Genomic DNA, 15,381 nt, shown 5'->3' with positions numbered 1-15,381 from the left:
TGGGCAAAGCAGAGGCCAGATCTATCCTAAGAAAGCTGGCTCAGAGACACAGACTTTTCTGCTCAGAAATCAACTAAAATCAAATTACACATGTTATGGAATGGATGAACTTTGAAAATATTATGCTAAATGAAAGAAGTCAGACACAGAAGGCCATAGACTGTGTGACTGCATTTAAATGAAAAGTCCGGAATAGGCTAATCTTTAAAGGCAGAAAGTAGATGAGGGGTTTCAAGGGAGTGGCGGATGAAGGGAATCCAGAGACTGCCAAATGGTAGTTTCTTTTGGGAGTAAAAAAAAATATTCTGGAATTAGTGATGATGATTACAACCCTATGGATATACTAAAAACCACAGAATTTTACACTTTCAGAGGATGAATTTATGTTATATGAATTCTGTTTTAATTGTTTAATTGTTTTTAAATTTATTTTTGAGAGACAGAGAGAGACACAGCAAGCAGGCTGGGTCAGAGAGAGAGGGAGCAGGGGAGGGTCAGAGAGAGAGGGAGATAAAGAATCTGAAGCAGGCTCCAGACTCTGAGCTAGCTGTCAGCACAGAGCCCAACGTGGGGCTCAAACCCACGAACTGTGAGATTATGACCTGAGCCAGAGCCAGACACTTAACCGACTGAGCCACCCAGGCGCCCCCTGTTTTAAGTTTATTTATTTTGAGAGAGACAGAAAGAGTGCAAGCAGGGGAGGGGCAGAGAGAGAGGACAGTCCCAAGCAGGCTCCCAACAGAGTGCTTAAACCCACAAAACTGGGAGATCACGACCTGAGCTGAAAACAGGTCAGATGCTTAACCAACTGAGCCACCCAGGAACCCCTAAAAACTGTTTAATGTTTATTTTGAGAGAGAGAACGCCTGCGTAGGAAAGACAGGGAGAAAGAAGCCCAAGCAGCGCCACATTGCCAGCACAGAGCCCAAAACAGGGCTCGAACCCACAAACCACGAGATCGTGACCTCAGACGAAATCAAGATTTGGACACTAACTGAGCCACCCCACACGCCCCTGTATGTCTTCTTCAGAGAAATGTCTGTTCATGTCTTCTTGCCCATTATTTTAATTTAAATAATCTCTATACCCAATGTGGGGTTTGAACTCACAACCCCAAGATCAAGAGTCGCATGCTTTTCCAACTGAGCCAGCCAGGTACCCCTTTCCTCACCATTTTTTAATTGGATTATGTTTGTGGGTGTGTGTGTGTGTGTGTGTGTGTGTGTGTGTGTGTGTGTGTGCGCGCGCGCGCGCACGTGGAGTTGTACAAGTTCTTTACGTATTTTGGATAATAACCCTTTATTGGCTCTGTCATTTGCAAATATCTTCTCCCATTCAGTAGCTTCCCTTTTAGTTTTGTTGACGGATTCTTTGGCTGTGTAGCTTTTTATTTTGATGTACTAATAGCAGTTTCTTTTTCCTTTTGTTTTCCTTGCCTCAAGTGACATATGTGGACCAACAGTTTCTGTTTTAACAACCCATCCAGGTGACTCTGAAATATGTTCTTAAGAACCATTGCTCCAGAGTGGGGAAAGCATTTTGTGTAAAGTGCAAGAGAGCTAATATTTTATGCTTTGCGTGCCACACACGAGGCTCTCTGTCACATATTCTTGGTTCTTCTTTAATACCCTTTACAAATATAAACCATTCTTAATTCCCAGGTACCCAAAAACAAGTAGCAAGTGGATCTGGACTCTTGAGCCACAATCTGCCACTCTAGCACAACATAGCTCCCATTCTGCAGCATCCAGCATATTTTTCCTCTGTAATAAAGGAAATAAACCATCGCCACCAGGTATCAGACAGATTCCCTTATAGTTGTGATAACCTCCTGCATGCCAAGGTCAAAGTAAGACTAGATCCTGCTTTCCATACAGGTTTTTACTAATTCAGTCTGCATACACTTCATTATGCTCTTTCAAGAAATTTATTTGATTCACAGTGATATCCTTTGAACAGTCAGTAAATTCTACTAGATGAAACTCAGACATTGATCCCTGGTAAGCCACAATGGTCTCCTTCCACCCCCACCCCATCCGAGCCTGAAAAGCCACCTACAGCAGCCAAGATGGGAAGGGCAAATGGCTGCACTTTGCTGTGTGTCCTTTAAGGCTCTTTGGTCCTGGCTGGTTACTTCTCAGAGGTATCCAAATAAAACTTCTCTTTCCTATTCAGTACACACCAGTCTTTGGAGTTTAAGCCAATCGACTGAGGAAGGGAGGCAGCTAGGAAAATATACCCATTAAAATGTGTTGTTAATGCCTACATATATTCTTTTTACTCACAGTTAGTGCATTTATCTTTTAAACACAGAGAAGTAAAGTCACACATGATTTTAGCACAGGAGAACAAAGTCAGTGTCAAGAGACAGGGCTTAAACACCATGAAACTTTGTTGCCTCATGCAATGGGCCTTTTTAGCACTAAGAACTCCTGGGAGCCTGACCAAATCAAGTTTAGCAGCACTCCCAAAGACACCTTCTGACCAGGGGACACTGGGGACAAGAATGAGGAAGCATGAAGAGCCCCAAGGTGACAAAGGCTTCTTCCCCTTCCTTCCTGAGTTAGCTAGAATTGCAAGGGTAAAACGTTTCAGAGCATGCGACAAGATGAGGAGGAAGGGAAGAGGAAAGCGGAGTACGAGCTTCTATCTGTCCCAGGGGCCCTTCCCCAGTCCTGGCTGAAACTAGAATCCCCAAAGTTTCCTAATTTTTCCAAATGGTTGAATATCTCCCTCAGGTCCCAGCAACTTCTCTCTTGGGGGGAAGGGGGTTGGGGGGGGAGGTTCAGCTCCTGGTCTCCAGGGGATGGTGGTTAAAGGAGGAACAGATAGAAGACTTGGTCTTTGCCCGCCTTGTTCACTTTTATCCCCTGGAGTCCAATAAACTAGATGCCTGGGTGAAAACACAAGGCTCCCCACCTCCCAAATCCACCCAGGCTTTCAGACCCTGTGGGCAGAGGAAGGAGGGCACAAGTGTACAGAGCAGCTGAGGAGCTGGTGAACATGGGCACACACTGGTCCTTACTGGGGCGGGGCGTTTAGAGGCCCTTATTGAAGTAGACATAAGGCACAAGTTCTCCATACTTGGCTCTGATGGTGTCTTGGAGCTCTGGTTCCAGATAAGAAGCTGGCAATTCACTGAGAAGAGAGAAGGGGATTATGAGCATGCCAAATGGACAAGCAGCAAATTATTCTCAGATAAAGTCCAACTCAAATGCACCTCTAAGAAGCCCTTCCTGATTTTTCCATCAGAATGAATGGCCTCTATACAACATAATATATTGCTTTTATTTCTACTCAGGCCTGACTTCATTCTCCTTGGTGCCAAACTTCCATCTTCTCTGCGAGATTGAAAGCACAGTGCTTGGAACACAGGAGAAGTCTAGCAGATGACACTGAAATATGAATACTAAGGCAGGGGAACGTGGCATCTTCTCAGTATGCATCCAAGCTGCACCTCGTCTCCTGGAGCGAATCATCTCCCCTCCTGCAATCTGATGCTTCGTTTCCCCTTTCCATCATCCCTTCTCACACCCCTTCCCTGCCAGGACATATACAAGAGACGCAGAGAGATCCAAGTCACCCACCCCCTAGCAAACACAAACCAGAATAAGTACCTATCCCTTTGTTCCATTCAAGGGCCAGAGCCAGCCAGGGGAGATGTATCTAATAACCTAACCAGCAGGAACAGAAAGTTTCTTCTTGTTTCCCCACTTCCCTCCAAGGCAGCCCTTGCTGCACTGGGAGGAAGCAACTCATGCCTCCACCCGCTGGAGCTCTGTTTTGCTTTACTATTCAGCCGAGGCTAAGAAGCCCAGAGTTTCGGCTGACAGGCACTTGTCCTTAGACAAATGCTGCCCTCCTGCCCCTCATGGCCTCCTTCGGGAGAGCAGGCAGGTCAGGGAGAGCAGGGACAGGGTGTTCAGTAAAACAAAGTGAGGAACGAGAGCTGTTACCATTTCTGTGGGAAGAGCCCACAGGCCACCGGCACCATGAAGATGAGGCTGGAAGAGAGAGAAACAGAGCATGAGGGGCATCGCCCCGCCGGCCTACTCACACCCTATCTCCCAGTCCCCCAAAACAAGGGGGAGATGCCCATTCTCTAGCCCACCCTCCCCACTGCTCCATGGCTCCTCCCCCTGCAACTGTTCTCTTGGTCTCTCAGTGCCAGGACATTCATTCTGGGATGGGATGGAATCAGCCTCCCTTCACTTCCCACATCTGCCTGTTGTTCAAGCAGACAAAGATAACAAAGGCACTGAGCAGTATGGGGTATGACACCGAGGTCCTGCGCCCAAGGCCGTGAACACCTGGGCTGGTGAAGAACAGGAAACGGCAGATTCTCAAACTTCACTGTGCATGCAAGTAACTCAGGGGGTCTGGGGAAGAGCATTTCTAAGGCTCTCAGATGCTTCGGGTCCAGGACCGTGTCTTACAGGACTTGGGAACCTAATAGATGGGGTTCGTATCCTAGCTTTGCTACTTCCTCGCTGTGTCATCTTGGGCGGGTTACTCCTGAGCCAGCAGGAGGAAGACAAGGGTGCCTACTCTGCAGGGCCCCTGTGAGGATGAAATGAAAGGGTGCGTGCGGCATGCAGCCTGTGGGAGCTGCTCACTTGGTGGTGACTCAATTAGCAGGAGATAGTGGATCCTGGGAGACTGCCCAGGATCAGACCTCAACCCCAGCAATGATGAGCGACAGAGCCTTGGGAAGAAGGTCTCCTCATCTGTCTGAGCCTCAGGTTTTTCATTTGTACATGGAGATGATGGACCTATCTATATTTCCAGGGTGGACGGGATTCAGCGAAATTACAGATGTGAAGCATGAGCACAGTGGGGACACACAGAAAACATTCAGTATGCTTTGGTTGCTCTTGTTATTGTCATTAGCCCTGTGGCTTTGTAAAGTGTAACTGACACTAGGACACAGCCAGTCAAGGGCGGGCAGCTAAGCACGCTGCCATGGCTTGTGTTTTATTTATTTATTATTTATGTATTTATTTTTGAGAGAGAGAGAGTACATGAGCACAAGTAGCACACAGGCAGAGAGAGAGGGAGACACAGAATGTGAAGCAGGCTCCAGGCTCTGAGCTGTCAGCACAGAGCCTGACGCCAGGCTTGAACTCATGAACTGTGAAATCATAACCTGAGTCAAAGCCAGATGCTTACTCCACTGAGCCGCCCAGGCATCCCTATTTACTTTTTTTTTTTTTAATGTTTGTGTATTTATTTTCAGAGAGAAGGAGAGAGAGGGAGACAGTGTGAGCAGGCTATGACCAGAGAGACTGGGAGAGAGAAAGAATCCCAAGCAGGCTCTGTGCCATAATCACAGAGCACGATGCAGAGCTCAATCTCACGAATGAGGAGATCATGATCAGAGTCAAAATCAAGAGTCAGACGCTTAACCAACTGAGCCACCCAGGCGCCCTGTGGTGTTTTCCTTGTGTGTGAGGTTGGGATGCTTGATGGCCCCAGGCTGTCCCATCATTTTTATGTGTCAGCAGATCTATGTATTTACTTAGCTAATATATACTGAAATATAGTTGGCATCTAACACTGTGTCCATGCACGGTGTAGAGCATGTTGATTTGATACAGTGAAACATGCAATTCGTTTATCACAGCAGCATTAGCAAACACCTCTATCACTGTCACAGAATTATTTCTTTTTCTTTAAGTTGATTTATTTATTTTTGAGAGAGAGACAGAGAATGAGCAGGGAAGGAGCAGAGAGAGAGAAAGAGATTCCCAACAGGCTCCACACTGTCAGCACAGAGCCCGATGTGGGGCTTGAGCTCACAAACCATGAGATCATGACCTTAGCTGAAACCAAGAGTTGGACTTGAGCTGCCCAGGTGCCCCCAGATTATCATTTCTTTTTTGTAGTGGGACTGTATTGTGGTTTTCCTCTCTTCTCCAGTCTGAAGGTCAGAGGCAGCCCTGGGACAGTAGGGTACCCAAGCATTCCAGTCTCCATGTGGATGTGTGCACAGAGCCTAGCCAGCCTCATGTGCTCAGGAAAGATGGGGGGAGAGCTCTCCGTATGGCCCACATACAGAGCTCAGATACTACGGAAGTCAGGTAAAAGAGAGCACGTTCTCCAAAACGGGCAAACCAGAAGACACTGCTTAGATGACCCTGCTAGCACAGAACCCAAACCGAGAAAACACATTACTCACAAGCACCCAGACAGCAGCACTTGCAACGGGGCATGGAGAACCTTGACTTTCTGAACAGAAACAAACAAACAAAAGAGCCACGTAAGACTTACGGATTTAAATGTGAACCCCACGCCTGCCCTACCCCCGACCAGTCTGCTAGAAACCCACAGGCATGAAATGCCTGGCCGCGACACAGGGACTAGGAGGCACCTCTTGCTCTCTATGGACAAGGCGAGCCACCAGCGATGGCATCTAAAGCCGGCAGCCCGCGGGGACGGAATGGGCCCTCCCCGAGGGAGACAAGGCCAGCAGCTAGAGGGAAGGATGAGGGTCAGGAGCTCCTAAGGTAAGGCTGGGGGCTCGGGGCAGGGAAGAAGCAGAAGAGAACCCCACTCACCCTCATGAAACGCAGTTTCTCCAGCCTTTCCATGATGACTGGCAGCAAGACTGCAGAAGACCAGGGAGAGTGTGGCGGGAGGGCTCTAAGACCCTCTCCAAGACCCCTTCCCCAAGTCAGGTGACTTCCCTCCCACCTCTCCTAACATTCCAGAAAATACTTTAAGACTGTGTAGGCGCGGCCACCCCCAACATGTCCCCTATGTCCTAGGAGAAGGGTGCTTCCCAAACTTCTCCACTTGTACACCTGTGATAGCACATGTACCACCCAAAGGCCCAAAGCGGCCTTCTCAAAACTCGAATCTTTGAAGGCTCATGCAAACTAATCTCGTATCCTACTCTGTGACACGCTTCTGCTAAAAGCAAGACCAGGGCAGGGGATTTATTTTCTTTACTACTGTCTTCCGGGCCCCCACACCATGTCCAGCACATTGAAGGTACTTAAGGAATATCTGTGGAAGGAAAAGAACTTTCTTCCCCACATCTCTGACTGACTGACGTCCCGGGAACAGCAGTGTGGTTCTCCCGGGGGCTTCTGCGCTCCAGCACTATGTAGGTGTAAGGCATACAACATGTGGATCTGATGCAGTGATCCAGTGTGGCGTCAGCTCTAATCTCTACCACATCACAGAGTCAACATTTCCTTTTTGTGGTGCAAAAAGCCAGTTTGAGAAGCGTGGCTGTAGAAGCTGGGGCCCCACCTCCCGCCCAAAACCTGAGTGTGGCTGAGGCGTCCACCACATGTTCCAGGGCCCCGAGAACAAGAGGGCTTCTTTATCTTACTCATTCCAGGGGCTGCCATGGTGATCCGAGAAAGGACCACCTGGGTGATGCCTACAGCCGCAGCTCTCTGAGGACAGAAAAGAGCAAGTTGTCAGGAATGACCTCATCCAGCATCCATGGGCTGCACCAGAAGGCTGGGTCAAGGGTCAGGATCAGGTCTGAGCTAATAAAGGGAAAGGGATAGATCTGCCAGGGGCTGTATCCTCACCCAACCCTCTCTCACTGAGCTAGACTTTTATGGCTTCAGGACCAGAAATGATGAGAAAGGATATGACAAACCTATTCTGAACAAGAAATGTAGGGAAATCAAGGGGAAGGGGAATGGAGTCGGGGGGACCCTATAACAGAACCCAGACCTGCTCTGACCACCAAGGACAGAACAGAGTATAAGAAATGCCCTTGGGGCGCCTGGGTGGCTCAGTCGGTTAAGCGTCGACTTTAGCTCAGGTCATGATCTTACGGTTTGTGAGTTTGAGCCCCGAGTTGGGCCTTGTGCTGACAGCTCAGAGCCTGGAGACTGCTTCGGATTCTGTGTCTCCCTCTCTCTCTGTCCCTCCCCTGCTCATGCTCAGTCTGTCTCTCAAAAATAAATACAATGTTAAAAAAAAAGAAAGGATGGAAGGAAGGAAGGACGGATGGATGGAAGGAAGGAAGGGAGGGAGGGAGGGAGGGAGGGAGGGAGGGAGGAAGGAAGGAAGGAAGGAAGAAAGAAATTCCCCCCTCCCACCCCAAAGGGATGCCTCTGCTCACCCGAGAATGACCGATCTCATTGTGATTCCCGTCCTTCACGCAGATGCCCTGGATGAGTTCTCTAAACACACAGAGGAGCTGCTGAATGTGGGAAGGGGGTGCTGGAAGCCTGCCAGCAGCAATGTGACACACCAGGTAACCAAGGCCAGCACTCAAGCTCCAGGAAGCCACTTCCTACAGTCCTCCCCTTTGATCTTCCTTGTGTACTCCAGAGAGTGGTATCTCAGGAATGATCTAGGACAGTGGCTAAGAGAGCTAGGCCAGGGCTCAGACTGCCTAGGTTGAATCCTGAAAATGATGAGTCAAGTCTCTGATCTTCACTAGGTTCCCGAATCCTTCTAAAGACTCAGTTATCCTCATCCACAAAATGGCACTCACTTCATACGAACAGTGAGGATTAAATGAGACAATGCCTACAAAGTGCTTAGTCCAGTGCCTGATGGAGTGACTGCTCCATAAATAGTAGCTACACTGGCCATTATTCTCTGGCCAGTTCTTGACGGCTCTCAACCCCGGACCAGATAGGTGGCTGGGGCTCATTCATTTGTTAGGAAGGAGCACTCGGATGGGGGAGAGAAAGAGAGGACCAATGTGTATGCATGCCTCTTCCCGTGGTGGGCTCCTTCCACAAGCGCTGTTGTGCTAAGTTTCGGTTTGCTAGCAGTCCCAAGAAAATGGGGCTGGTACATGCTAGTGACGGTGATGAAGGCTATGATGGTAACAGTAGCAATAATAACTAACACTTAGGTAGCATTTGATACCTTCCAGGAGCTATTGTCAGTGCTTTATGTATATTACATCATTAAGTTTTACAACAGAGGAACACCGATGCTTTCTCTAGTCAAAAAACAAAAAGGGCAAGACACACGGATTTCTCCTTCAACCTTTCCTGCTGCGAAGCTTAGAGCCAGGCACCTGGAAAACATCTGTCTACTCCTCTGGCTTCTTTCAAAGCTTCTTGGCTCTGTTCTATCTTTGGACACCTCGCTTTGTTACGTTTCATTCTGTAAGCCATATCCAGGGCTTTGGAAGTAGGCAGAACTCACAACTTAAAATACAGCTGCAGTTGAATGGACATGATCTTGTATGAACCCCCAGAGTCTACCCTATGGTCACCCCCATCCCACATGATCCAAAAAATGACTCCCACAACACTCAACACAGACTAGACCTAAGTGACTGGCCACTCCTGTGGCCATCACTACTGGAACAGCCCAGCAGCCCTCCTCACGCCCACCTTGGCCCCCAAAAGCCACTCACTGCCTTGGTTTCCTGCCCTGGCCCCACTAACCTTATGGTTTGTAGGGAGGCAAAGAGAGCCCCATACTCACTGCTGCCGCATCATGGGGATGTTGACACAGTTAGCAGCAGCCACAGCAGCAAAGGGCACCCAGCGGCCCACCAGGGGTGGAGCTCTCTGTTGGGGGAAGGGAACAATGAGGGTCACTGGAAGATGAGAGGGGAGGGGGCTTAACAACTATAAAACAAGAAATCAATCAAACCTCACTTCTGCCACACATCCAGACACTTGGTCTAGGAACCCAAATTCCCCCAAAACCCAAGACCAACCTGGGGATAGCTCAGCAACATTTCCCACTAGTTGGCTGGGCTCTGGGCCATACCCAACTCACCCAGACAAGGGCAGTGCCAGGCCCAAGGGAAAGTTTTCCCTAGCACTTTGCTGCCCCCTAGTGGCCACCATGCCCACAGCCGCCCCAGAGCGTACCTTTGTCAACATGTTCATGCCCACAGCAGTGGCCACCGCAGTGGTCGTGGCTGTGATGTAGGAAAGGGCCATCTGCCTAGTGGAAGAGAGACAGGCTTGGGAGTGGGGAGTGGCTGAGGGCAAGACCATGAGTTTATTGAGAAAAGTCTGGACACGAGGCTTCATGCCTGAGAAGCTCATGTGAACTATCCCCAATGTCATCTTATGGCATCCCCCCCTAAACACATATGATGCTTCAGCCCCCATGGCCACCTTCATTACTTTAAGCAAAGAGCGAACTCTTCCCTGCTTCAGAAGGGAAGCATGCTTTGCATGCTGTTGCTTCTTATCCGGGGACTTCTGTAGCTCTATATGGCTAAGTCCTTATTTTTCAGAAACCAGCAGCAATGTGGGCTCCCTGGAAAAACACTTCCCCCAACCGGCCCATCCACACAGATGCCCCTCTGCTGTCCTTATCTTATCATTTGTTTATTTCCTTAATGGCAGCAGTTACAACCTAAGATTATTGAGCTTGTTTCCTTAGAAGTCCTTAAATTCTGTAAGAACAGAGACCTTAGAACCATGCCTGACACTTAATACCTACCCAAGAAGTATCTGAGAATGAATGAATGAACTTTGAAATGGTGTAGGAATATACTCCTCATCAGCCTCAGAAAATACTTGCAAACCCTAAAAAAGGGGACTTGGCCCAGAATAAGCCCCGCCTGGGGAAGAGAGCCCGAGAACCCGTTAGACAGGCTGTTCCCCTCACGAGGACAGCTACCTGGCTTCTGACCCACGTGGACAGCCTGGGGTTCAAGTCTCCTACCTGACCGACGTGGGGGAAGCTGCATTCCTGTTGGTATAGTTGACTAAGGCATTGAAGGACTGGTTCACCCACTGCCAGAAGATCACAGCCGGCATCGTCCTACCATAAGGGAGGCCCAGAGAGGCAGAGAGTCATGCGAGGCTTGGTGTACACCCCAGAGCACTGCTGTTCCCCAAACTTCCCATGCTGTTTCATGCACCCGGGTTTTGCACAGGCTGGTCCTGCCACCTGGAATACACACACACACACACACACACACACACACACACACACCTCTTCCATGCATGACTAAATCCTGCTTTGTTGAGACATCACTTCTTCAGAACCTTCCTGACCCTTCCCCTGCCCTTCCTGGACAGTGAGTCATTCTATGCAACCTATTCTCATAACCCCATATTCTCCCACAACCTACCGCTTAGCAGGCTGGACTGTAGCTGGTTAGTTGTTGGTTTCCTCAACAAAACTGGAGAAACTCTTTGAGGACAGAGGCTAAGGTTTTTTATATGCCGAACACCCGGCCCAGGGCCTGGCTCAATAACTGGACAAATGGATGCATGGAGGAGAGCAGAAGGAAGAGGGGAAGCGGAAGGGTAGCTGCAGCAGCTACAGAGAAGGTTTACTCTCTCCCTGCGGGGCTGAAAGTTTATTCTCTCCTCTTTCCATTTGGGGGTAGGGGGAGGGGGCTAGAGGGCCATCTTCCCATATTTTTTACTAGGACATTACATTATAAAAATACATTAATATTTCATTGTTGAGTAAGTATTTCCTAAAGAGGGAAGTAGGATGGCTATTTCCTTGAGAGTTCTAGAGAGGACTGCCTCAGTTAACATCTAGGCACCCATATTCCCCGGCTGTGTGGACTTGGACAAGTTATGTCACCTCTCCAGAACCTCAGTTCTTCATCTATTAAATGGAGATGACAAGAGTACCTCTCTGTAGGGTTGATGCGAAGATTAAATGAGGTAATACAGGCAAAGAATCTCGCCTCGTGCCTGGTATCTGGCAAGGGGTCAATAAAGATGGCTATGACTGTCATCCCAATGCGGCTCCCCGCCCGGCAGATCCAAGCGGCCACACTGCCCACCGCCCTGCTCCCAGGTCCCACCTGTAGAACTGGAGCATGAAGCCCGTGATGATCATGCCGCCAGGGACCTGGAAGGACATCCGCCCAATGACATTCATCTTGTCTCCGGTGTCAGGATGGAAGGCTGAGTCGTACAGCTTCTTGGCATATAGCAGCTGCTCCACTTGGGTGCCTGGGGGCACGACCCCCATCCTGCCACCCAAGGATAATGGACAGAGTTACTGTCCAGGACCCTTGTCCCAAGTCATCATGCTTCCCCCTTCCTGAGAGCTCTGCCTAGTCCCACACCTCTAGTTTCCACCTTCTCCCTAGGGATCCATCAGTGTTGCCCCTGTGCCTCCACCCCTACCCCCCAGCTGCTCACCTGCTCTTCTCCACCATCACCTTGGCCCAGTCCAGCTCACGCTCTGATACCAAGACAGTTCGAGGGTCTGTGATATTGAAGAAGTGCTTTACCCGCCCCAGGAAAGTGCACTGGTCCCAACGGGGGGCATCAATGTTAAAGCCAGACAGATCAGCCTCCATCTTGTTCATATGCAAAACTATGGACTTAAGGGACAGAGAGGGAAAATGAGGATTGTACCCCAAACCAAGGCTGCCCCCGAGGCCCTGACCACCTCCCACGGTTGTAGAATGCCTGCTTTCACCTGCCACTAGCATCGATTGACTAAGTTTGGCCTCGGAGGCTCAGTCACTTAAGTGTCTGACTCTGGACTTCAGCTCAGGTCATGATCTTGAGGTTCACTGAGTTTAAGCCCCAGGTCAGCCTCTGCACTTGAAAGCACAGAGCCTGCTTGGGACTCTCTCTCTTTCTCTCTGCCTTTCCTCTCTCCCTCTCTCAAAATAAATAAACTTTGGAGAAAAAAAACTACACCTAGATGGGAATGCAAACTGGTACAGCCACTATGGAAAACAGTATGGAAGTTCCTCAAAAAATTAAAAATAGAATTACCATATGATCTAGAAATTCCACTACTAGGTATTTACCCAGAGAATATGAACACACTAATTTGAGAAGACACATGAACCCTATGTTTATTACAGCATTATTTACAACAGCCAAATTATGGAAGCAGCCCGAGTGTCTACAGACAGATAAGTGGATGAAAAAGAAGAGGTATATGTGTACAATGGAATATCACTGAGCCATAAAAAAATGAAATCTTGACATTTGTAACAACATGAATGGATCTAGAGAGTATGATGCTAAGTGAAATAAGTCAGAGAAAGACAAATACCCTATGTTTCCACTTGTATGTAGAATTTAAAAACAAAATAAATGAACAAAGAAAAAAGATAACAAACAAAAAAATGGACTCTTAACAGAGAACAGAGCAGAGGTGGGTAGAGGGATGGGTCAAACAGGTAAGGGGATTAAGAATACAACTTGGGGCGCCTGGGTGGCTCAGTCAGTTAAGCGTCCCACTTCGGCTCAGGTCAAGATCACACGGTCTGTGAGTTCAAGCCCTACAATGGGCTCTGTGCTGACAGCTTAGAGCCTGGAGCCTGCTTTGGATTCTGTGTCTTCCTCTCCCTCTCTCTCTGCCCCTCCCACACTCATACTCTGTCTCTGTCTCTCAATAATAAATAAACATTAAAAAAAAAGAGTACACTTATCATGGGGTACCTGGGTGGCTTAGTTGGTTAAGTGGTTGACTCTTGATTTCAGCTTAGGTCATGATCCCACGATCGTGAGTTCAAGCCCCAAATCTGGCTTTGTGCTCACAGCATGGAGCCTGCTTCAGATCCCCTGTCTCCCTCTTTCTGCCTCTACCCTGCTCATGCTCTCTCTCTCTTTCAAAAATAAATAAACATTAAAAAAAAATAAGAGTACACTTATCATGATGAGCACTGAGTAACATATAGAACTGAATTACTACATTGTACACCTGAAACTAATATAACACTGTATGTTAACTATACTCGGATTAAAATTTAAAAAAAAAACCTAGTCACATTATATTATATTTCAAATTGCAGAAAATCAAGACAAAGAAAATCAAGGAAGAAGTCTGAGGGAGTGAAAGAAAATGCCTTACCTAGAGAGGAACAAAGATAAGAACTATATTGGATTTCTCCTCAGATACCATGCAAGCAAGGAGAATAGAGTGAAATATTTAAAGCACTGAAAGAAAAAAACCCACCAACCTGGAATTCTACACCAGCAAATTTATCCCTTAAAGCGAAGGAGAAATACGGGCTTTCCCAGAAAACAAAATTGAGGGAATTTATCACCAATAGACCTGAGCTGCAAGATGTTAGAAGTTCTTCAGAGAGAAAGAAAATGATACAGGTCATAAACTTAGACCTACATAAAGAAAGAGTGTCAGAAGGAATAAATGAAGGTAAAATAAAATCTTTATTTTTCTTTTTTTCAAAGTAATATCTATACCCAATGTGAGGCTTGAATTTACAACCCGGAGATCAAGAGTCACATGCTCTACCTACTGAGCCAGCCAGGCACCCCTATTGTGTTTCTTATTCTAATTGGTTTTTTTTAAATAGTTTATTGTCAAATTGGTTTCCATACAACACACAGTGCTCTTCCCCACAAGTGCCCTCCTCCATCACCACCACTTCTTTTCCCCCCTCCCCTTCTTATTCTAATTGTTAACAGTTAACAGATAACAGTTTGTTCAAAGAGCAGCAACAATGTATCCGATGATTACAGCTTATGGACACTCCACGTGAATGGGCAGTGCTGTTAACAGAAGGGAGGGAACACGGGTGTAAGTTACCTGCACTACCTCGGAGGTGGTTTGGTATTATATGAAAGTGGACTTGGATGAGCTGTAAATGAACACGGCAAACTCTAGGGAACCACTAAAAATCTTTTTCAAAGGAAGTATAATTGATATGCTAAGACAGGAGAGAAAATGGAGTTATATAAAAGAGCTAAAGCTTTTAGGGAACCTGGCTAGTTCAGTTGGTAGAGTGTGCGACTTGATCTCAAGGCTGTTGAGTTCAAGCGCCGCATTGGGTGTAGAGATTACTTAAAAATAAAATATCTTTTTGAGACGCCTGGGTGGCTCAGTCGGTTAAGCGTCCGGCTTTGGCTCACGTCATGATCTCACGGTTTGTGGGTTCGAGCCCCACATCGGGCTCTGTGCTAACAGCTAGCTCAGAGACTGGAACCTGTTTCAGGTTCTGTGTCTCCCTCTCTCTCTGACCCTCCCCTGCTCACGCTGTCTCTCTCTGTCTCTCAAAAATAAAAAACATTAAAAAAAATTAAAAAAAAACAAAAACAAAAAAACCTGAAGGTCTAGGGGCACCTGGGTGGCTCATTCGGTTAAGCATCCGGCTTTGGCTCAGGTCATGATCTTGCAATTTGTGGGTTCAAGTCGCATGTCTGGCTCTGTGCTGACAGCTCAGAGCCTGGAGCCTGCTTCAGATTCTGTGTCTCCCTCTCTCTCTGACCCTCGCCTGCTCGTGCTGTCTCTCTCTGTCTCTCTCTGTCTCTCAAAAATAAATGAAAGGGGCGCCTGGGTGGCTCAGTCGGTTAAGTCTCCGGCTTCAGCTCAGGTCAGATCTCACGTCCGTGGGTTCAAGCCCCGCGTCAGGCTCTGTGCTGACAGCTAGTTCAGAGCCTGGAGCCTGCTTCAGTTCTGTGTCTCATTCTCTCTGCCCTTCCCCCTCTCATGCTCTGTCTCTCTCTGTATCAAAAATAAATAAAA

The 15,381-nt window shown here is 47.8% G+C and overlaps 1 protein-coding gene and 1 long non-coding RNA gene across 13 annotated transcripts in view; one reads left to right on the top strand and one right to left on the bottom strand.

The window, feature by feature from the left end:
- Positions 1 to 1,908: 1,908 nt before the first annotated feature.
- Positions 1,909 to 15,381, bottom strand: part of SFXN2 (sideroflexin 2) — a 21,325-nt gene continuing 7,852 nt past the window's right edge. For 10 of the 12 annotated variants that reach the window (XM_029932490.1, XM_029932485.1, XM_029932488.1 and 7 more), the window contains 12 exons: positions 12,072 to 12,256; positions 11,729 to 11,899; positions 10,624 to 10,722; positions 9,816 to 9,891; positions 9,421 to 9,506; positions 8,090 to 8,150; positions 7,340 to 7,406; positions 6,558 to 6,607; positions 6,179 to 6,228; positions 3,957 to 4,004; positions 3,085 to 3,138; positions 1,909 to 2,225 (listed from right to left, as the gene is read on the bottom strand). In XM_029932490.1, the coding sequence (XP_029788350.1) occupies positions 2,168 to 2,225; positions 3,085 to 3,138; positions 3,957 to 4,004; positions 6,179 to 6,228; positions 6,558 to 6,607; positions 7,340 to 7,406; positions 8,090 to 8,150; positions 9,421 to 9,506; positions 9,816 to 9,891; positions 10,624 to 10,722; positions 11,729 to 11,899; positions 12,072 to 12,241 (990 nt within the window). In that variant the 5' untranslated portion in view covers positions 12,242 to 12,256 and the 3' untranslated portion in view covers positions 1,909 to 2,167. Of the gene's footprint in view, positions 3,139 to 3,956; positions 4,005 to 6,178; positions 6,229 to 6,557; positions 6,608 to 7,339; positions 7,407 to 8,089; positions 8,151 to 9,420; positions 9,507 to 9,815; positions 9,892 to 10,623; positions 10,723 to 11,728; positions 11,900 to 12,071; positions 12,257 to 15,381 lie in introns of all 12 variants that reach the window. The other 2 variants (XM_029932480.1, XM_029932479.1) reach the window with 2 other exon arrangements.
- The window catches only part of LOC115285830, a 13,693-nt gene continuing 6,435 nt past the window's right edge, over positions 8,124 to 15,381 (top strand). The window contains exons 1-2 of the long non-coding RNA XR_003905713.1: positions 8,124 to 8,224; positions 13,688 to 14,052. This is a non-coding gene — a long non-coding RNA (uncharacterized LOC115285830). The remainder of the gene's footprint in view (positions 8,225 to 13,687; positions 14,053 to 15,381) is intronic.

This window comes from Suricata suricatta, chromosome 2 (assembly GCF_006229205.1).
Source record: "Suricata suricatta isolate VVHF042 chromosome 2, meerkat_22Aug2017_6uvM2_HiC, whole genome shotgun sequence".
In the NCBI taxonomy this organism is placed as follows: domain Eukaryota; kingdom Metazoa; phylum Chordata; class Mammalia; order Carnivora; family Herpestidae; genus Suricata; species Suricata suricatta.
This window is presented reverse-complemented; position numbering and strand designations above follow the sequence as displayed.